Source organism: Micrasema longulum, unplaced genomic scaffold (assembly GCF_059751315.1).
Source record: "Micrasema longulum isolate JH-2025_06_02 unplaced genomic scaffold, ASM5975131v1 h1tg000201l, whole genome shotgun sequence".
Lineage (NCBI taxonomy): Eukaryota > Metazoa > Arthropoda > Insecta > Trichoptera > Brachycentridae > Micrasema > Micrasema longulum.
The window spans coordinates 449,139-472,043 of NW_028277406.1; the positions used below are offsets into that span (position 1 = coordinate 449,139).

Sequence of the window (22,905 nt, forward strand, 5' to 3'; positions counted from 1 at the left end):
CATTTGGAGACTCTGGTGCTGCTGGCGCAGCAGGTGGTGGAGGAGCATCAGGTGCGTTTGGTTCATTGATACCATTAGCGGCTCCTGAAGCATCTGGGGCATCAGGTGAGTTGGGTGCATTAGCACCATTAGCTGCATCAGAAGTATCAGGGGCGTCGGGTGGATCTGGTGGAGATGGGCTATTAGGAGATTCTGGAGCTGTAGGTGCATCAGGTGCGTTTGGTTCATTGATACCATTAGCGGCACCTGAAGCATCTGGGGCATCAGGTGCATTAGGTGCATCAGGTGATGGAGGAGTATCGGGTGAGTTAGGTGGACCTGGTGGAGATGGGCCATTAGGAGACTCTGGTGCTGTTGGCGCAGCAGGTGGTGGAGGAGCATCAGGTGCATTTGGTTCATTGATACCATTAGCGGCACCTGAAGCGTCTGGGGCATCAGGTGCATTAGGTGCATCAGGTGATGGAGGAGCATCGGGTGAGTTGGGTGGATCTGGTGGAGATGGGCCATTTGAGGCATCTGGAGCTGCTGGAGCATCAGGTGCATTAGGTGCATCAGTTGATGGAGGAGTATCGGGTGAGTTAGGTGGACCTGGTGGAGATGGGCCATTAGGAGACTCTGGTGCTGTTGGCGCAGCAGGTGGTGGAGGAGAATCAGGTGCATTTGGTTCATTGATACCATTAGCGGCACCTGAAGCGTCTGGGGCATCAGGTGCATTAGGTGCATCAGGTGATGGAGGAGCATCGGGTGAGTTGGGTGGATCTGGTGGAGATGGGCCATTAGGAGACTCTGGAGCTGTTGGTCCATCAGGTGGTGGAAGAGCATCAGGTGCGCTTGGTCCATTGATACCATTAGCTGCACCTGAAGCATCAGGTGCATCTGGTGGATCAGGAGGAGATGGGCCATTAGGGGCCTCTGGAGATGTTGGCGCAGCAGGTGCATTAGGTGCATCAGGTGATGGAGGAGCATCAGGTGAGTTGGGTGCATTAGCACCATTAGCTGCACCTGAAGTATCAAGTGCATCTGGTAGATCAGGAGGAGATGGGCCATTAGGAGCCTCTGGAGCTGTTGGCGCAGTAGGTTCATTGGGTGTATCAGGTGATGGAGGAGCATCAGGTGAGTTGGGTGCATTAGCACCATTAGCTGCACCAGAAGAATCAGGTGCGTCGGGGGGATCTGGTGGAGTTGGACCATTTGGAGACTCTGGTGCTGTTGGCGCAGCAGGTGGTGCAGGAGCATCAGGTGCGTTTGGTTCATTGATACCATTAGCGGCACCTGAAGCATCTGGGGCATCAGGTGCATTAGGTGCATCAGGTGATGGAGGAGCATCGGGTGAGTTGGGTGGATCTGGTGGTGATGGGCCATTAGGAGACTCTGGAGCTGTTGGTCCATCAGGTGGTGGAAGAGCATCAGGTGCGTTTGGTCCATTGATACCATTAGCTGCACCTGAAGCATCAGGTGCATCCGGTGGATCAGGAGGAGATGGGCCATTAGGGGCCTCTGGAGATGTTGGCGCAGCAGGTGCATTAGGTGCATCAGGTGATGGAGGAGCATCAGGTGAGTTGGGTGCATTAGCACCATTAGCTGCACCTGAAGTATCAGGTGCATCTGGTGGATCAGGAGGAGATGGGCCATTAGGAGCCTCTGGAGCTGTTGGCGCAGTAGGTTCATTGGGTGTATCAGGTGATGGAGGAGCATCAGGTGAGTTGGGTGCATTAGCACCATTTTCTGCACCAGAAGAATCAGGTGCGTCGGGGGGATCTGGTGGAGTTGGGCTATTAGGAGACTCTGGTGCTGTTGGCGCAGCAGGTGGTGGAGGAGCATCAGGTGCGTTCGGTTCATTGATACCATTAGCGGCTCCTGAAGCATCTGGGGCATCAGGTGAGTTTGGTGAAGATGGGCCATTAGGGGCCTCTGGTGCTTTTGGCGTATCAGGTGCATTGGGTGCATCAGGTGATGGAGGAGCATCAGATGAGTTAGGTACATTAGCACCATTTGCTGCACCTGAAGCATCAGGTGTATCTGGTGGATCAGGAGGAGTTGGGCCATTAGGGGTCTCTGGAGCTGTTGGAGCAGCAGGTGCATCAGATGATGGAGGAGCATCAGGGGCATTGGGTGCTTTCGCACCGTTAACAGCGCCAGAAGTATCAGGAGTGTCAGGTGAATTTGGTGAAGTTGGGCTATTAGGGGCTTCTGGTGCTATTGGAGCATCTGGAGACCTTGGCGCTTCAGGTGGATCTGGAGAAGACGGGCTATCGGGCGTCTCTGGTGCATTTGGTGCATCAGGTAGTGGAGGAGCATCAGGTGCGTTCGGTTCATTGACATCATTAGCTGCACCTGAGGCATCAGGTGCATCTGGTGTATCAGGAGGAGATGGCCCATTAGGAGCCTCTGGAGCTGTTGGCGCAGCAGGTGCATTGGGTGCATCAGGTGATGGAGGAGCATCAGGTGAGTTGGGTGCATTAGCGCCATTTGCTGCGCCAGAAGCATCAGGTGCATCAGGTGGATCTGGAGGAGGTGGACCATTAGGAGCCTCTGATGCTTTTGGTGCATTAGGCGGTGGAGGAGTATCAGGTGCGTCCGGAATGAATTCTATATTAGGCGATTGTGAACCTTCGGAGTTTTCCAGGTCGTCTTTTGAAGTCGAGTTGGCCGTATTTTTTCTCGCTCCATCCGTTGACGTGTCGGAATTTGAATTTTCACCGGTTTCAGATGTTTCGAGGTCTTCGGGTAAACCTTGTGTAGATCGTGGTAGTCGAAATGTCAGCGCATATTCTTTGAAAGATAAAATAGCTTTTTGTTAATAAAATATTATGCTAAATTCTGTATGTTAATTTTTGCAGAATATGAATTTTTTGCTGTTTGTTTAAGCGCTTTAGAATATTAAATGTAATTATCACCCAAACTTCGATTTAATTATTAGCTTACTAGATTAATTATTACTAGGTTATTTCCCTACATATGATGTATGTAGTTTATAACTTATATCACAGTAGAAAATCCATATCGACTGTTTTTACGATTTTGGTTTTTTATTTACAATTGATATTTTGTTTTAAAACTGTTGTTTTTTTCTAAATAAATCATTATCTTTTTTTCAAAATAATGAATACAATTTTGCTGTTTACTTTAACTTTATACAATTTATTTTATTTTAAATACCTTTATTCATTTTAGTTTGCAAAAGAAAAGTAAAAAAAAATATATGTGCCCAGGATAAATGCGATTTAACTCCACATTTTGTGTAAAATGAATACATTTTTTTTTTTTATAAGATTAACTTTAATATTGTGATATCAGTATCAAAAAAACATTTATTTGTCACAGAGAATGATATAAGTTTTAATTCATCACATTATAAATTATATACCAAGTAAAAGTTAGTTACAATGTGTTAAATTCGGGTCGTGGTCCCATGGCTAGTGTCGTGGGCTCATGGATCAAAGATCACCCCACTCTACCACAACTTGATTTCAATTTTCTAAAAGTGAGTTATTTACAACTTGTTGAAAATGGCCACCAAAATTAAAATATTTGGAAGAATCAGAAGAACGCAAAGATTTTTTTTAATTACTTACCAAAAAAATATATGTTATTGTACATTGTTATTATTGTAGCAAACTTCAGAATATATTAGAAAAGGGTCTCCGAGGTGGTTTGGTTAAGTAAAACGAATGGACGATGAAAAAATAGTAAAACAAGATTATATGACGAAAATGAACGTTAACGTGAGACCAAGGAAGACGTGGCGTGATCAGATAAACCAATTGTCATGTCAAAAGCAGACCGAACTGAAAGGCATGTACGACTAGATGAATGAATGTGGAAGAAGCTAGGAATATATTTATTTTTGTATTTCACAGTTTTAAAATGTACAGAGTTTCTTTGTTTCAGGTCCCGACTAGCTAGAAAATTCATGTGTTTAGGAGGGACCTTCTTTTTTACATGTGTTTTTTTTTTTTTAATTAAATTAAATTATGCTTAATAAATTCAAAGAAAAATAATAACACTACAAAACAATAAACATATAAATTAGAAAACATACCGATAATAATAAAAATTGAAGCATAAAAACACATTATAAAATATAACATTAGTAATAAAAAAATTAAACAAAAATATAAATTGGAAAACATACCAATAATAATAAAAATTGAAGCATAAATATAAATTTGAAAATATATTATTAATAATTAAAAATTGAAGAACAAAAATAAATTACATAATATACCATATAAAGTAAGAAAATTAAAGATACGTGTAAATACTAGTATTAATAAGAAAAATAAAATATATGTAAATGAATAAACATAAAAAGTAAAAATGAAATATACACAAAATATGCCAGTATTCTAGGATAGACGTGTGTGGTGGTCTATTCTCTCTGCCTACCCCTACGGGGAAATGGCGTGATGGTAGTAGTAACAATAAAAAAATGTTTGAAAAAATATTATACATTAGAAATATATTCATATAATAAAACAACACATATATATTATTGAAAGTAAATTATCCAAATTTAAGTGGAATTAATAATTATTATTTTTATTTAAACGTCGTGTGAAATGTTTTAATTTAATATTTTTATATTCATCTTACCTTGATAGCATAAAGCTATTAGCACCAGGAAGACAAATATATTCATAATGTGTTGCAAGTATGTAACACGTTAAATATTCTCTACATGGTAAGCTGTGTTGTCTTCTTGAAATTCAATGGAAATATGATTATGTTTTAAAACAAGTTATGCGAATAAACGCCCTTAGCGCAATTAATCTGGTAATTAGAATAATCGCTCGGAGGTCGTAAATTCTGACGAAAACAAACAAAAAATGACACCTGCCAATGTTTTATCAATTCAAATTAACCAAAGGTACCCTCCCGTCATAATATTTTCCTTATCTCACCCTAAGCCACGAGAAAACGTTGTTTTCTTGTTAATTCAAGGAACACATTTCTTTACATTTATTTTATTTGGAAATTGAACAAAGAAACATGAGAAACATTTAATTTGTAACAAAATATTTTGTTTTATTTCTTTTATTTTATGATTTTTATTGCGTCAAATAAGTATACATATTTAATAACAGGGAATCAATATATTGCCTTAAAGCAATTTTTCGTCCTTCCGTCTGAAAAAATAACAAGTACATGGACATTAAGGTGGTTCAATTTCTAATTTTTTGGAAATTGAAAACGGCCCTATTCGGAAAATATGTTCTATAACCTACATATTACGGGAAAAAAACAAAAAAATATACTACAATATTTGAGTTTGTCCAAATGTTCGTAGACAAAAGACTGGATTTCACCCCCAGTCTTGAAGAAATTTGGATGTTCAAACATAGGCAAAATGATGAATGTTACACAGTGTGTAAAGTGGCAACTTAAACCGGCCAATGACAGGTCATAAGCCCTGTAAATGCCTAGACTTCCATATTCCCATATTTAAGGTATTCTCCATCCCTGTTATAATTTGTTAAAAAAAAATATTTTTACGATAACATTTGTCGCGAGACTGTTAAAGTTTAGGTATTTCAACATTTTCATGATTGTATTAAAAAATATTTTATATGAGTAAGCAAATTAAAAAAATATATTTTTTTAGTATTTATTGCAAAGATAAAACCTAAACAAATTAGAGACAGTTTTTTTTTAAAAGTATTTTGAAGTGCCGCTGACACGATAGCTACTCCTGCTTGATCAGAAACGCCATACTGATTTAATATTTTTCAAGTGTGAGGTCTTTGAGAATTTAGGATGGGATATCAGCAATATTCAACTGTATAGGATAGTCAAAAGTCTCGCTTTTACGCTGGTTCCATTTGCTCGTATTTTTTCTCTTATCATTTACATTTGTTACATTTTACATACATAATTAAAATTATTGTCTTATGTGTTAACAATTTATTTGGTGTGTGCACGAGTGTCATACACTAATTAATAAAGAAATGGTCAATATTACTTTACATTCTATTTTTTTACCCAGTAAAATATATAAATAAAATGATTTTGTACTTGTTTATGGGATTGATGCTTGTTGTTAAGTATTATCTAACTTCTTAACAAATTATTTACTCGGAGCAAAAATGTCTTCCTTATGTCGTAATTCGGTTCAAATGCCAAAACACGTACCAGATTACGTTTTAACAAGTTTTCTACGTTTTAACAAGTTTTCTGCTTTCTGCACATTTGGTGGCATATCACAACCAGGCCCGAAAATATGGCAAATCATGTATTTTTTTAATATCGCTATAGTGCAAAACTAGTTCAAGTTTATCGACTCACACAATTCACACCATATAATAGTAATTTATTTATCGGGAACAGCGATCGCGCATGCTATTCTGACGGCCGCTCGCTCAGTTTGATGCAGTTTTAAGAACTGATTTCAGAGGATGAGGGGAAAGGATTGATTATCAAATTAAGTATCCGAAATCATCTTAACAAAACATGGCTTTTTTTAATAAAAATCTAAAATTCAACCCACTTGCGGCAAACCTTACCCTTAAAAAATATGTTTTATTTTATATTTTCCTTATTCTTCATACTATAAAACATTTTTTGCGCATAGGGCCGTTTTGATCATTTCAATTTCTCCATACAAGATCGATATAACCCAAATGGACACATTCTAATTAATTATACTAAATCTTAAAATTTGATCAAAAACAAAAATTACCAAAACAAAAAAATTAAAACTCTACTATGAAGAGAGGAGAGGAGATGAGAAGGAAAGAATACGGAAAAAGAAACAACTCATATATTTAGAGAGTGACATTTAAATCTTGTTCTAAAAGTAAATAAAGAAGATGGCGTCTCTAACATAAGTGGGTAGATTATTCCACAATCAAACAGCTACGATTGTGAAAGAGAAAGCAAGAAAATTAGAGCGGTGAAAGGGTATTGAAAGCGTTCTCTCGTTACTAGAAAGAAGAGATTGTCCATTTTGTGATAGAGGTTGGAAGAATATAATCAAGTGGATTATTGTATTTTTTCCGTCGTTCTCATTTTATTTTTTCCTTTTAAACCATAATTATTAATGGTTTACTAAACCATTGTGAATAGCGACAATTTGATTTATTATTTTTAAATGGGGCGTGTTTTTTTTTTATTTTTCATAAAATGTTATAGAAAAAAAAACATAATATATGTCATATGTTTTCCGAACTTAATATTCTAGTCTTCAGATGATAGATAGGTTTTGACGGCGGAGTTCGTAATTACATTTTACAAATTGTATTTTAAAGTTTCGCAATTTCCATTTAATAATTGAGTATTCACAATTTCAAATAAAATTTCGATTACAGAATAAAACCGATCATTTTTTTCAAGACCGTTGGCGGGAAAAACTTTTTTTTTTATTATTTTATTTATATATCATACAACACAAAGTATTTTACAAGTATAATACGTCGAATTACATTTCCAGGAGTTACAACAACTCGATTCGGGACATAAATAATATTAACATTTAGAAAATAACACATATTGAGAACAACAAAGAAACAAATAAGTTTAACACCTTTATAACTTAATATAGCTCAACAATATATACGCCTCAAACTTTTTCTTACACAAGCAAAATAAATATATTGAAAAAAAACGCTTTTAATAAAAAAAAAAGTAGTGAATCTACTAAGGGGGATAATGTCATTAACATCACATTCCATGCAGATGATGCTGCCATAGTGATGATGAGAACATATCCATCTCAGTTAGTAAACATCTGGATGCCTAAGAAATGTTGTAAAGTACAATGAACACATAAATTGGAAACATAATTCGGATATACAAAACGTATGTCAGACCAAAATTTTAAATTAAAAATAAAATTAATTATCAGAAAAAACAAAATGCAGTATTCGACCATTGTGATTTATTTACACGTATAAAATTATAAACCAATAGTAAATATGTACAATTATACATCTACTAAAGATAAGTGGAACAAACGAAGCAGTGTTTGTAGTATATCAGAATACAGGAAACCCCCGTTGATCGCGACCCCTGCGAGTAAGCATTAGTTATAACGCGATATTTTTCGCAATATAGTGACGTTCTAATACATTTTATTCTTAAAGGTGTGGCTCAGTGCTATGCAAGCTCAACCCGTGAAGATATATTGTGACGGAAATAACTAATTATAATTGAAATGATAGAAAATGGTGTTAAATTGCCCGAGTCTACAGTGCGATCAATTGATTTTATTTTTTTTTAAAGCGAGGAGAAATTGTTTTTAAAGCAAGCAGTGGTTGGTTTAATCGGTTTAAAGAACGATCAAACTTGCATTGACTTAAAATAAAATTCAACTCCGAAAGAGTATCCGAAAAATATCCGAAAGAGTATCGATAAAAATCGTTGATCGCGAAATTTCGCTTATCGCGGCCATGTCCAGAACGCATATCCCGCGATTAACGGGGGTTACCGTTTGAATTTATTTGAATAATAATAATAATAAAAATAATATTTGGCTGATTTATGTAGCGCTATTTTTGTAAAAAATCACCTCAAGGGCGCTTTACAATTGTATATCTAAACCTACATTCTAACTAAACTTAAGTGATACATTATATTTCCAGATTTAAAATTGAGGGTATGATAATTTAAAGAAGTGGGATTTTAGTTGGGATCTGAACTGACTGGTACTGTCGATGATTTGTAAGTTTGAAGGCAATTGGTTCCAGGCAGGGGGGCCGGCGGCGGCAAAAACACGATCTCTAAATCTGGTGTTTGGGGAGCGCCGGATTTCAACAAGTTTTCCTCTTCCTGAATCCTGCTCCGCTGACCTAAGAGTAGATTTTCTTTGACATGTATTTTCCCTAATACAAAGATCCGATAGGTATTTTGGAGCCATTTCATGAAGGGATTTGAATACTGTCCAGCACAGCTTGTATTTTATTCTCTCTGGGCTTTTTAACCAGTGCAAATTTCGAAGATGTGAGAATATTTTTTTACTCCCGTAATAAGCCTTGCTGCTGCATTGAAAACATATTGAAGTTTATTAGTTTGATATTTTGGGATATTTGCGTATATTCCATTACAGTAATCTAGACGCGAAACGACATAAGCATTTACAAGAGCTTTAGTTGCATCTCTATAGATGATCCTAGATCCTATGAATATTTCTCCGCACGGATTTGATCTGTCGGAGATGGAAGAAGAACCGGATCATCCTCAGGGGTAGGGATTTGAGTGAGAAGCTTCTCGATGGTTTTTCCAATATTTGAGTTGGTTGTAATTTAATTTTGTTTTTTATTTTTGCATATACTTTAAATGTTATTTTATTGCAAGTTCTCTTTTATATTTGATATGCCATGTATTTTTTAACGATGTTTTTGTAATTAAATTTGACTGTAAAAGTTTTATACAAATATTCGTTTAAATTTAACTCCGGACTTTGGTTTCACGGAGTTAGGACTCGTGCCTCAATTATTTTTTAAGTGAATATATCGTGAAAAAATAAATAAAATAATAATCAATAAATTATGACCAAACGCCATAACTACTGGATCTAGTGTTTGTTTTGAGCTTATACTTTTTACTAAATGTTGTAAATGTAAAAACAACTTGTCTCATCGTCAGGACACCAATCCAACAAACATGCAAAACCCACTAGTAAAATGTTTGACCACAAAGTTAATGCTTTAAATATTAATAATATAATACATTTTAAATAATAATGCGTCCTCAGTACAGGTTACCCCAGTAAGGTTACTTTGTTTTTATTATTAATCATTATTTACAATGGAAAAAATGAATAAATAAAATAAACTAGTAAATTTGCCCTAGTCAAATAAAATGCAAGACTAAAATACATACATTTGACGTGAAGGGTTTTATATCTGAGTTCCTTTTTATGAACTGCAATCAAGAACAATGGGAGTCCAGTAAGGCGTTAAAAGTTTGTCGAGATGTGGCCAAGACATAAAACCTTCGAATATGGCATCCTTTAGGGCGGTTTAAATTCCATCCAGCTGTTCTAGATCAGGGGTATCCAAGTTGAATGTACAAAGAAGTTTCGGCACATATTATTTTATTTAAAACTATCTGAACCCGGCCACGCTTCGCTGTGGTTTTGTCTGATATCAATTATTAAGGGGTGAAATAAAAATAGTCGAGCAACTGTACGTTTGCCGAAAAAACACATTGCATAATTAAAAATCTTAATTTGCGTTGTTGTGATTATGCTGTAGAATATAAGGAAAGAAAATTGTAACTTTGAGTAAAATTTATAAAAAATATTTTTATTTTATTGAAATAAACGGCACTTAGTGCCTTTTACATATACATAAGTTGCAAATTGTAAAACACATACATGTAAGTGAAATAAGTAAAATATAGTATTTAAAATAAATTAATACCAAACAGTTATTTAAAAATTAAGGAGTCAAAAAAAAAAAAAAGATACACGGTTTAAAAATAATATAACTAGTGATAAAAATATATGAAAAATTAAATATTTGGTGATAGAAATATTTTGAACCTGTAAAAAAAAAAGAGAAAAAAAACGTAAGAAGTAAGAAGTAAAGAAAAGTAAGAAAAAAAATAAAACAATTTTGAATAACATTAAACGAAGATTTTTATTTTTTAAATTACATGTAGTATTATTTAAATCTACTACTTAGGTAACTAAAATTAATATACATATAAATACATACTGTTAAAAAAAAATTGATAAGAAAAATATTTTCTACTTATAAATTTTGTAATAAAATCAAGAAAGGGAAAGAAAAAAAAAACATTAATATACAAATTTAAACAATTTTGAAGAATACTAATTGATCTAGAACTATTAGGAACTAGCTTCTCCTACCCATCAAATACAGGTGAAGGGCCGTCCTATATAAACTAAACTTTACATGCAATGAGTCACCAACGTCTTGGTACTTATTGCCTAAAGCGTGAAGTCTATTGATGACTGCATTTTTACCATATGAAGTTGAAGTATTGTTGCCACAGTATTGGTTGGTTTGCCAAGTTGCTTTTTTTGGTACATTGAAATTAATAAGTGATAAAATTGCAGGAGTATCAAACATAGAATGGCAGCTATATGGAAAAAGGACATTCAGTACTAGTTGACTATGACAAATTATGAATCAAATTAAAACGCAGAATGGTGAATTTTACACAGTGTGTAAAGTGGCCACTTAAACCAGCCAATGACAGGTTATAAGCCCTGTAGATGCCTAGACTTCCATATTACCTTCTCTTAAATGTTCTTCATCTCTGTTGTAATATGTTAACTTAAAACCCATAAAATGTTTCGTTTTCGCTAGAACTTCTGTAAAAAATGCACAAAGAAACAGTTTAATAGAAGATGTATAAAATATACAAAAGATGAAGACTAGGAGAAGAAGCAGGAAAGGGCAGAAAAGTTAGGAAAATAATTTTAAAAAAGCAGGAAAAAAATCATAAGCCCATAGGAAACCAATGAGTTTAGATTATCAAACCAACCAACAAGTCTTCCTATACAAATACAAAAAAAAAAAACAAAAATTAGTATACGTTGAGCTACTGGAAGTAGATCAGATCCAAATTAAAATGTGAAACATGGTAACATGATAAGTGCACGACCACATTAGTTTTGGAGCATTAAATAGTGATTCGTGTGCATAAAACCCACATTGTATTATATGCGCACTCTTACCTTGAACGAAAACATGGGAGTGCGTACTCTTACCTCGTATAGTAGGACAGAATATGGAACTTTTCTATTTATATATTTATATTTTTACACTTACGGTGTTGTTCACTTATTCACCACATATTATTTTGTTTCCGAAAATGTTGTATTTTTATGTGATTTTTTAAATATTTTTTATTTATTATTGTCGGCCTTGTGTAGTCAGCGCGTTTGCCTAGCATTCAAGATGTCTCGAGTTTGATTCCCAACAGGGTTAATATGAAATATTTATTTATAAGGGTGTTTTCACACTAGGGTATTTTATAGTCCCCGGACTGGTACTTGAAGTGTAAAACTGATAATCTTACCTTAATGTAACAAAAAAAAATTAAAATACGATGCGATTAGTGTTCCGACGCAATGCCCTATGCACCATTAGGTGCGGAAAGGGAAGAACGCTGATGATTATTATAATTGTTTATAGGTTTTTACATTACAAAGTTAATTAAAATAAAAAGTTTTTAAATGCGCACTCTTTGCTTGCTTTACCCCATGTTTACGAAATACGTTATTTGAAACTAAATACCTACAAAATAATATGACAACAGAGAGGAGAGGGTTTTGGACAAGGGAACGTAGAAATAAACAGGGGTTATAACTTGTCATTGGTTGATTTAAGTAGCCACTTTACACACTGTGCAACATTCATAATTATGTCTATGCTTGAAGATCTATATTCCATAAATTCTTCCATCTACATTGAAAGCTTACCCCCACTTACCCGGATCCATTTTGAACGTCTGGTAGCCTCTTTTCTGATTCGCAAATTGCAAAATCATTTTCTATTTTTTCTAAAACTCTGTGAAAACATAACTTTAAAACTTTTTTTTACTGTTCTTTAGAATTTACATTTATTACTTTAAATGCTCCTATCGCCGTCGCTTTAATCTAATTTTCCCGATTCTGATGGCGATGGGGTATGTTAGTTCATTGGTTTGTTAGTTGACCGGAAGAAACAAGTCCGATCGGGAGAATTGAAACCGTCACAATCATTCCATTGATACAGCATTGACAATGCCAGTTTTATTGCGTGTTTGAATGTGTGTGGCTAGTGTTCCAAAAATAAATTCAAAATTAAACATTTGTTTTTTTTAAATGTTTTTTTTTTTAAATATTAAAAAAAAAAGAAATATTAGCGTTCTGATAATTTGGTGGCCATTTTCAACGAGGGGTAAATAACTCACTATTAGAAAATGGAAATCAAGTTAGGGTAGAGAGGGGTTCGAAACTCGGACCTCTGATCCGCGAGTCCGCAGCACTAGCCACGGGACCACAACCCGATTTAATGAAATGAAAAATGTGTTGGATATGCAAATCTTTAAAACTCTAGTTGAAACCAAATAGAAATACGCAATAGAATTAATAAAATATTTAATTTTAGTACTGTTAAAAATCGTGTTTACCAACATTTTTAGCAAAACACATTTACAAAAATATTTTCTCGTAAAATGTTTTAACATTCACTGGTTATTTCTTGGAGATTGAATTAATTTGATATAAATAAATAAATAAGGTATTGTCAGTGTTAAAATAATAAATGAACTTTTACTAGTTGAAAGTGTATTTGACGAATAAAATTATACAAAATAAGTATTATTGTTCAAACACAAATGAACAAAGATGAGATTGTACAAAGACGTAACTGTTGAAAAAACAAATCGGTTGAGAAATAAGAAATCCATATAATGAACATCGTTCTTGCTTTTGTATTTATCTCGATCCACCGGATGGAGCATCGGGCGCCGCTGGCGCATCTGGAGCAGAAGGCCCTTCGGGAGCGGCGGGCGCATCTGGAGCAGAAGGTCCTTCGGGAGCAGCGGGCGCATCCGGAGCAGAAGGTCCTTCGGGAGCAGCGGGCGCATCCGGAGCAGAAGGTCCTTCGGGAGCGGCGGGCGCATCTGGAGCGGAAGGAGGAGCGGGTCCTTCCGGAGCGGCTGGTGCGTCCGGAGCGGAGGGCCCTTCTGGAGCGGCCGGTGCATCGGGAGCAGAGGGCCCTTCTGGAGCGGCTGGTGCATCTGGAGCGGAAGGAGGAGCGGGCCCTTCCGGGGCGCCCGGTGCGTCCGGAGCGGATGGAGGAGCGGGACCTTCAGGAGCAGATGGGCCTTCCGGGGCGGCGGGTGCGTCCGGGGCGGATGGGGGAGCGGGACCTTCCGGGGCGGCCGGCGCGTCCGGGGCGGACGGTCCTTCTGGGGCGGAGGGCGCGGCGGGTCCTTCCGGAGCGGCCGGCGCGTCGGGAGCGGACGGTCCTTCCGGGGCGGCGGGGGCTGCTGGAGCGGCCGGGGCGCCCGGAGCGGCCGGGGCCGCTGGTGCTGAAGGTGGATTTTGCGGAGACCTCGCCACTCGATAGGCCAGCACATGGTCTTTGAAAATGAAATAAATTAACTTTTTTGGAAATATTAACCGAACGAACAATTTATTGAAATTGATTGAGTTTACAATAAATAGGTACAATCTATGACATTTTTTTTACAAACATTACCATGAAGAGAAAAAAACCTCCTTATTGCAACGAAGAAAGGAAAAATTAAAATAGGGAATATGGGAGTCTAGGCATTTAAAACCACAGCGTAGGTATTTTGAATTATTTCTCCTACAGAGTAGGCAATGCTTTTCAATTTTTATACTTCTTCTTGGACCAGCTGGTGTTTTTAACAATATTTTTATCTTTCAAATTTTTGTACGCAACTACTGGATTCAACCCAATTGTGCGTTATTGATTTTAATATACTACAACAGAAATGAAGAACATTTTATAGAAATTTAACAGGTGAAAGAATTGAAAGAATACATCTGTTTGAAGGTAGGCAGAATGATGAATGTTGCACGGTGAGACCATGATCATTTCCCATCTGATAGATGGTTTTAATTTATGAAGGTAATGGAGCTAAACTGGCAGTGCGCAACAGAGTTTTAGTCCCAACACTAATGTGAGGAAGTGAAACATGGAACTGGCAGAGGAAGGATGATAACCGATTGAACGCGGTTGAAACGCGATCTCTTAGACAAATGTGTGGGAAATCAATGCATGACAGAACTCAGTTCGCATCTGCGAATGATAAAATCAGGCGAGAGTGTAAATCTTAGTCAAGTTTAACTGATAAGATTAAGAAAGCGTCTCTGAGATGGTTTGGTCACCTAGAACAAATGGACGACGAAAGAATGGCACAAAAAGTATATATGGCGAAAATGAACGAAAACGTGAGACGAGGATGACCAAAGAAGACATGGCACGATAAAAGAAAATAAAATTTTAAGTCTGATCATGTCAAAGCAGACAGAACCGAAGGACATGTATGACAAGATGTATGAATGTGGAAGAAGCTAAGATTATATGCCAGCATATACGTGTATGGCGGTCCATTTTCTCTGCCTACCCCTACGGGGAAATGGCGTGATGGTAGTAGTAGTAGTAGGTAATAGACATGAGTCTTTTTTTGAAGGTTGTAATTTAAGAGTATGTGAATGTTATTTCACAATTATTTTACTTTGAAGGCTAAGAAAAATGAATTTAGTATGGGTTACCTTAGGTTACCACTCAGGGACTTTAGGAAGTTTTTTCACATAGTATGTTAAAGGTGTGACGATTGATATGTGATGTTATTTTATTGATTTTTTATTTAAACTAGTGCGTTATTAAATATAATATATCCTCATACCAGCACTTTTGCTGATTGGGAATATTTCGTACAAATAAAATATGTAATAAAATGTAATATGTTTAGTTTAAATACCTTGTATTTTGTCATAAATAAAAGGTTAAAAGAGTCAATAATACAATTCTGGTCGTGCAGGTACAAAAAATATTCCTGCGATTTGAATTATTTAATACTGAAAACACGTACGACTTTCACTCAGATAAATTTCTCTTTAGTGTCCCCAAGAGCATTCAATGTCCTGAGTGAATATATTAAGTTCTCCAAAACGAAAGCCATTTTTAGGAAAAGTGTACAAGTTTGGATTTTGTCGAGGGAAGAGACCGCTGCGAGATATTTCATATATTTAAATACTACTCGTATTAAGCGTCTTGTCCAGATGTTAATTAAAATTTACGTTAATATAATCATTTTAATATTTAATATTCTTTAATAATATGCATGCTTCCACTTTCCATTATGTTGCATCACAACTCAACGCAGGGCGCTTGGCCTTATGGAGTTAGGAATATGTTTTTTTTGCAATATATATCTTTATAAATGATGTAATAACTTATATTTGCATATAAGTTACTAATTTAAAATACTTGAAACACTTCCACTTGTTTTTTTCGACTAATAAGGGCTTTTACCCTCTAATGGGCATCTTCAGACTGGAGATATTTTCCATTAGAGTTTCAGACCAGTCTTAAGATGCCTATTAGAGAGTGAAAACGCTAATTGGTCAAAAAAATAAGTGAAAGTAAACTAAATATTTTTAATTAGTAACTTATAGGTAAGTATATGTTTTTACATCATTACAACAAAATTTCATCAGAATTTGTCAATAAATAATTTTAATCGAATAATGTATGTCTGTAGAAATATTAAAAAAAATACATTACAAAATTAATTACATGACGTCTATATTCCCTTTAGTAAATTGTTCTTCATCTCTATTTTAATATATTTATAGACATCAAAAATCTTACCAAAGATTATTTACTATCATTAATTATTCTCTCAGAATGAAAGTAAAATAGCGATGTAAAGCATTCATTGAACGAATAGTATAATAATATTACTATAACGCTCTGTTGAACTATTATTGGTTTTTTTTTTAGTATTTATATATTCAGTGTCAATAAAAACCAACATAACCCTATACTCCGCAATAAACTTGCCAGAACATATGGATGGAGCATATTGATGTTAGGTTGTGAGACATGATGCCCTACCGAAAGAGATAAAAAAATACTAGAGGTCTTTGAGGTGTGGTGCTACAGAAGAATTTTAGAAATTCCCTGGAGAGACCACATCTCTAATGACGAAGTTCTCAGTAGAATCAAAGAAGGGAGACACCTTGTCAAAACCATCTCAGAAAGGTGAACCCAATTGGTCGGTCACATTATGCGCCATAAGGGTCTCATGCATGACATAATAGAGGGAAGAGCTAGGGGAGAAATCCTAAAGGGCGCGAGTATTTAGAACAAGTGTGCGAGGATTTAAAATTGAGATGAAGAGGGCTACAGAGCAAAGAGCCCAGTAAAAGGCGAGATGCGGGACTTTGTTGCAAACCAATCCCCAGGATTGAAACTGCGAAGAACACTAAAAATCAACATCAGATTCTATGCAGATGACGCCACACTTGAAGCAAAATCTGAGAATGATCTACCACGATTGCTGCACATGTTTAACCAGAGTTCAAAATTATATAATATGACAATTTCTATCAACAAAACAACAAGTATGACAATAAAAAAATACCAGATAAAGTGCAGATTGATGATTGAGAATAAACCCATCGAGCAGGTGTCAAGATTCAGATACTTTGGACTGAAAGTCTTTAATTAAAAAGATTTCTACAATGAAGTCGCGGCTATATAAAGATGTTTACAATACTTCGTCTAAAAAAATAATCATATGCCTGTAGAAAGACAAAGTGGGCATCTATAAATCTTGTATCTGGACGATAATGACATCCAAAATTGAATCAAGAGCCGACACAAGAAAAACAAAAGCACCTCTTATAACTGTAGAAATGAAGACATTGCGCACTATTCAAGACGCTGAGGGACAGGATTAAAAATTGTCAAACGTGAACCTTGCAACATGTAATGCATCGTGAGGTGGGTCAGGAAAAGGCGACGATTCTGGAGTGACCACGTAGAGAGAATAGATACCAACAGACTTCCACACGTGGAAGAGCCAAGCTGGAAGACCTTCAAAGAGGTGGCGAGATAGTTGGAGTTTGGTATTCCAAGACAAGTCTTTTTACTGAACAGATCTCGGATCTACTACAAGATAAATATGATGACTGTGTTATTAAGAAATCATGTACAAAACGGTTCTTGTGTACATGTAATAATAAATTCAAATAAATCCTTGAGGTTTTTGTTGAAAATAATATTAATTTTGATAAGCTTCTTAAAGTTAAACTCAGTACTCGATTACAAGTTATAAGATACGTAAATAAATTTTCATTATGACTTGATTTACCTTGGTAGAAAATAGCTGTGAGGACTATTATTAAAATAACTAACTTAGCCATTTTAAGTTTGTAGTATTTATTTTCACTTATAATTTTAGTTACACCTGTAACTGCTTGACTCCGAATCGTGGATGATAATTAATAAAGTTCATGAAACACAAACCTTTTATACCAATATAAAGTATGCGATAAAGCGAAATAAGTGCTCATAATTGGCTAATGACGGCTATTACAAAATAAACTTTAACAATTTTATCTATAAGCATTTTTTCAAAATGTGAGCACGCGCACGACATTAGCAGACATTAAAATAAACGCATAGTATCATTATCACCATTCCCTTTCTGCACCAAATGGCGCATAGGGCGCTGCATTCGTACACCAAAGCAGCGTAACTTGATTAATTTTGTTATATGAAAGAAAGATGATCATCTTCTTACGGTCTTACGGTTCAGGTACCCATCCAGGGGCTATGAAATATTCTAGTTTTAAAACACCGTTTTAAATCAATACTTCGCTGAAAATAATGTTTTTTTCAAATTTACGTATTACATCAGAGATGTATAACATTTAAAGGAATGGAATATAGAAGTCCAGGCATCTAAAAGACTTATGATCTGTCATTGTTTGGTCTAAGTAGCTATTTTACACGCTGTGTAACATTCACAATTTTGCCTATATTTAAACATCAAGATTCCTTCAATTTTTTCATCAGTTAATGTTTGTGAAGTTAAGGAGTTGGAGAGTTAAAGAGTTTTATTCCCCTCTCTAAAATGTTCTCTATCTCTGTTTCAATATGTTAATATTTACCGATTCCTATAGGGTTTTTAATTAATCCAGTTTATTTCTAAAAAAAAATTGACATAATCAAAACATCGGTTTTCTAAATTTGTTGCAAAAACATTTCTGAGAAGATAGGGTATTTAAAGGGTTTTTTTTAGTTTAAGTGGCCATTTGACACACTGTGTATCATTTAACATTCTGCTTAAATTTGAACATCCACATTCTCACAACTCTTCCATTTGTTGTCTTTTGTGGAGTTAAAAAGTGGAGTATTGGCACAGCACGATGAATCTTATCCACATGAAAAAGGTTTCAGCTATTTTACTTTATATATAAGACACAGAGTCAACCTTGGTCAGGACAACCAAACACCGAATTAGGAGGGATATACATTTATATATCCCTTCTGATCCCAACAGTTTAGATAAATTTTAAAAAAATAATTGCAGAAAATCCACTTTTAAAATATAAACCTTGTTTATTAAAAGTAAAGTAAATAATGAAGCAACTCCCATATAAAAAAATCAAAAAAATCAAACAACGGAATTGTCAAGACGAATATAGCTAAGTTGGACGGCTTAAAGCAAGTTAAAGTAAATTTTTAAAATTCAAGTCTTTGAGCCGTGTATTTTGCCAGTGATGACACATCGATTAGAAACCTTATCTGTAATACAGTATAGTTGCCAAAAATTGGAATCCACGCAGCGATCCATGGAAAGACTGATGCTCGGTGTATTTTTAAGAGATATTATAAAATAAAAAAGGAATCAGATGCTGAACCGGAGTCGTAGATATCATGAATCGTACAAAAAAAAAGCAGTGGGTGGGACACTTGGCTAGAAAAAAATATTATAGATATTAAAGTGGAAACCATGCATCAAAAGAGGTGTTGAAATGCCAAAAAAGATGTGTTAACGGCAATTGCCTTGATAGAAACTATAGCATGTATAAAAATAACGGGGGATAAAAGGAGTGAAAAAGTTTAGAAAAGGCCTATTTCCAGCATTGGAGTGAACAAGGCTTAAGAAGAAGAAGAATGGAAAACACGAATAGAATTAAGGAGAAAAAAAACATCTCAGTATTTGAAGAAAAATGAAATATGTCTTCAAATAATTAAATTTTAATTGAGGCACGAAACGAGTTCGCATGTAATTTGCATAATTGTAGTAAAATGGCATATTACTGATAACATCCATAATTTGCTGTTTTAATTTTAATTTTATCTAGTCGTTACTACAAATTATGTAGATATTACGTTTATTTTAGTACGATGTACCACTCTGTGCCAAGCCTTCGCAATGCTCCCTTTTCAGTGTCAAATGACATAACCTGGAGTCACGATGCAGAAGCGTTGGTAAAGATCTAAGGCACAGGACGTCGAGAACCTGATGAATTAACAGTTCATCAGGTTCTCGACGTCCTGGACGTCCACTGTTGACGGTTCGTCGGCAGTTCATGTCAAAACTACGCGACGCAAACCTGACTTGTAAAGTAGGCAAGCGTGGTTAAGCAGGAGGCATCCGCAGTACATGGCCAAGCAACTGTATCGCCTCCGCTTAGCGACAGTTTTTTACCGGAGTTTGCTGCGTCCATTCTCTTACTACTTGATTCCGCACAAAGTCAAACCACCACACATCCGAGATTATTCTGATACACTTATTCTCAAAACTCAGTATTTTGCTGTTCGAGAAGTGAAGCGCCACGATTCGCATTAATTTTGAAATGATCAGGTTAATAAAAATATCAAGTCTGATCATGTCATCAATGATCATTCCTTTTTTCAATCCACCCTCTTCCATTTCTATTCCCAATTCTTCATTCTCTCCTCACTCATATAGTGTCCATGCAGCTCGATTGTGAAATTATATCCTGTCTACCACCAAAAAAGTTTCAACGCCATAAAGTTTAACACTTAAGAACACATGTTTTTTTGATATTAGATAATTTTCAATAAAATATATTTTCCATTTGGAATTCCAAAAATGACAAAATATCGAGTACTCTGAGACGAATAAATAAAACATTTAATTCATAGATAGACACGTAACCTAATTAGATCGCTTAGCAACACACACATATTTATAAGTTTAATACAATGAAAAGAGACAGTAACCATCAGGCAATCATTTTCTAACCTCAAGTTACCTAAGATTAACCTAAGACAATGACTTGAGGGAGTTTTTTCACACGGTATGTTAAAGATTAAATTATGCCTAAAAAACAATTTATTTTATTTTATTTAAATTATTTATTGACTATTCTTGGCGGATTATCATTGTTATGTCCTTCATTATTCTCCTTTGTTAGACTCTGTACATTGTAATTAAACAATATATATTTTCTAAGAATACAATTCTTTCTCACAGTACACATCCAACACATGTTTCAATAATTGTTCCCACTCTGTTTTATTGAAATATTACGTATTGTATCTCTTTCAACTTATTTTTAAATGTACTTACACTCAAAATAATATATAATTTATATAAAATATCTTTACAATATGTAATATTCATCAGTTTGAAGATGTTTATTAGAGGGTAAAAGCGCTAATTGGTCGAACAAATAAATGGAAGTGTACCAAGTATTTAATGTTTTTAGTCCCTCCTCTTTTCCGTTCTTTTTATATTTTTAATTATTTATATACCAAAAACAACGTAGTTATAAATCAAACAAGCTGATGACGTCTATTTTCCTTTCTTAAAAATGTTCTTCATCTTTGTTGAAACAAATTAAATTTAACTGTAAAGTGTACAACCTGCAGATTTAACCAGTTGCCTTGGCTCAAATTTATGCTAAGTAGATTTATTCTCTCGAAGTTCCATGCAAATATATTAAGAGCGAATGCATAAATAAATATATTAAGCTAACAAACTTAGCAAAAGTAGCAAAGTGAAATGTTGGTAAAGAAACCAAATGAAATTATATTTATTACATTTATTACGTTTTACAAGACGAATAAGAAATGCAGAATGAGACTTATAAATTCAGCAACCACAATAGCTACCGATCATTACCAGTTGGATATACAAAGATTCTTCAATTGTCTAACATGGTATGCTAGCGTAAATAATATTGCTGCATTTAAAAAGAGCACAAGTGCTTGTATTTAATCTATAGGTATGCACTCACACTGTATTTTTACCGCTAACAACTCCGCATAAGGCACACCGAAACTGCTGGACATCGACACCATCGAAGCTCAACAGAATCTCCGTGTCCCGTGTCGGCTTCGGTTCCATTAGCTTTTTACTCTCTCTCTCTAAGACTTTAAAGTAACGGCATAATATCAATTCGCGTCACCATTAATTTTTCAGTTTTGTATTGATTGTAATCATTATTTGTATTATCTTGTATTCATCATATTCTCTATTAAATTTCAGAACAATGTAAGTGAATCTTTCATTCAATTTCACGCAACCTTACAAAAAAACCACGGTCAGCCAAACTAACCATTTCATTCCAACAAAAGAGTTCACTACAAATCAAATAGTAAATATAAATCGTAAATAGGTTTTGAAAATTACATATATATATATTCACACCGTCTTAAATATATATTTATATATACGCACGGACACATTTAACCCTATAATTTCCAATAGAGACGATCTGCTACACACTGATAATCACATGTTGTCACTCGGCTATCAGTTTATTATATTATGTACGTACTAGCATTTTAATTTATTTTAAAAAGTTGCCACCGGGGTAAAAGTTTTCCGTAAAACTTGAAACAAAAAGTCAGTTGCACGTATACCGTCAAAAGTGTGATTCAGCTAAAGTTCAAAGGGTGATTTCTTTGTTCAAAGTTTTAAAATTGTTTCCGCAACCTTCATTTTCAAATAATATTATAAAAAGATGTTCGTAAGAATCGTAATTTCTTAATTTCCTTACATTCTTGTATTTTTCAACCATTATCGACAGAATCAAGAAAGAGGTGCTGCGTTGAAACAGTGATATGGCGTTCTATTCTCTCTGCCTACCTCTACGGGAAAACGGCAAGATAGTTTGTTTGAAAAAAAACTTTTTTTAGCCTTTTTTCCAGTATTTGGATCAAAAAACATATAGATTTCCATCAAAATACATATGGATAGAATTAGTAATATTGTTTATTAAAAGTTAAGACTAGTCTGATGAAGAGTAAAGAAACGAAAGATTTTTTTTAAAATCATTAGAAATAAAAAAACAACATTGTCTTTATTAGCACCAATGCAGCAAAGTTAACCCTTATTTTATTGCCCGTTTTATTGACTACCGGAAATAGTCGCGAGCGGAGAGGGGTTGCGAGATGACGTCACAGCGCTGCCAGTGGG

General features: G+C 35.1%; 2 protein-coding genes across 2 annotated transcripts in view; both read right to left on the reverse strand.

The window, feature by feature from the left end:
* Positions 1 to 22,905, reverse strand: part of LOC148283762 (uncharacterized) — an 83,450-nt gene that overhangs the window by 21,078 nt on the left and 39,467 nt on the right. The gene's annotated exons all lie outside the window — the stretch shown is intronic.
* Positions 13,070 to 17,924, reverse strand: LOC148283763 (uncharacterized). The gene is made up of 2 exons (XM_088243307.1): positions 17,815 to 17,924; positions 13,070 to 14,043 (listed from the first exon to the last, which is right to left on the reverse strand). The coding sequence occupies exons 1-2, from the start codon at positions 17,864 to 17,866 to the stop codon at positions 13,394 to 13,396; spliced, it is 702 nt and encodes a 233-aa protein (XP_088099433.1). The 5' UTR covers positions 17,867 to 17,924; the 3' UTR covers positions 13,070 to 13,393.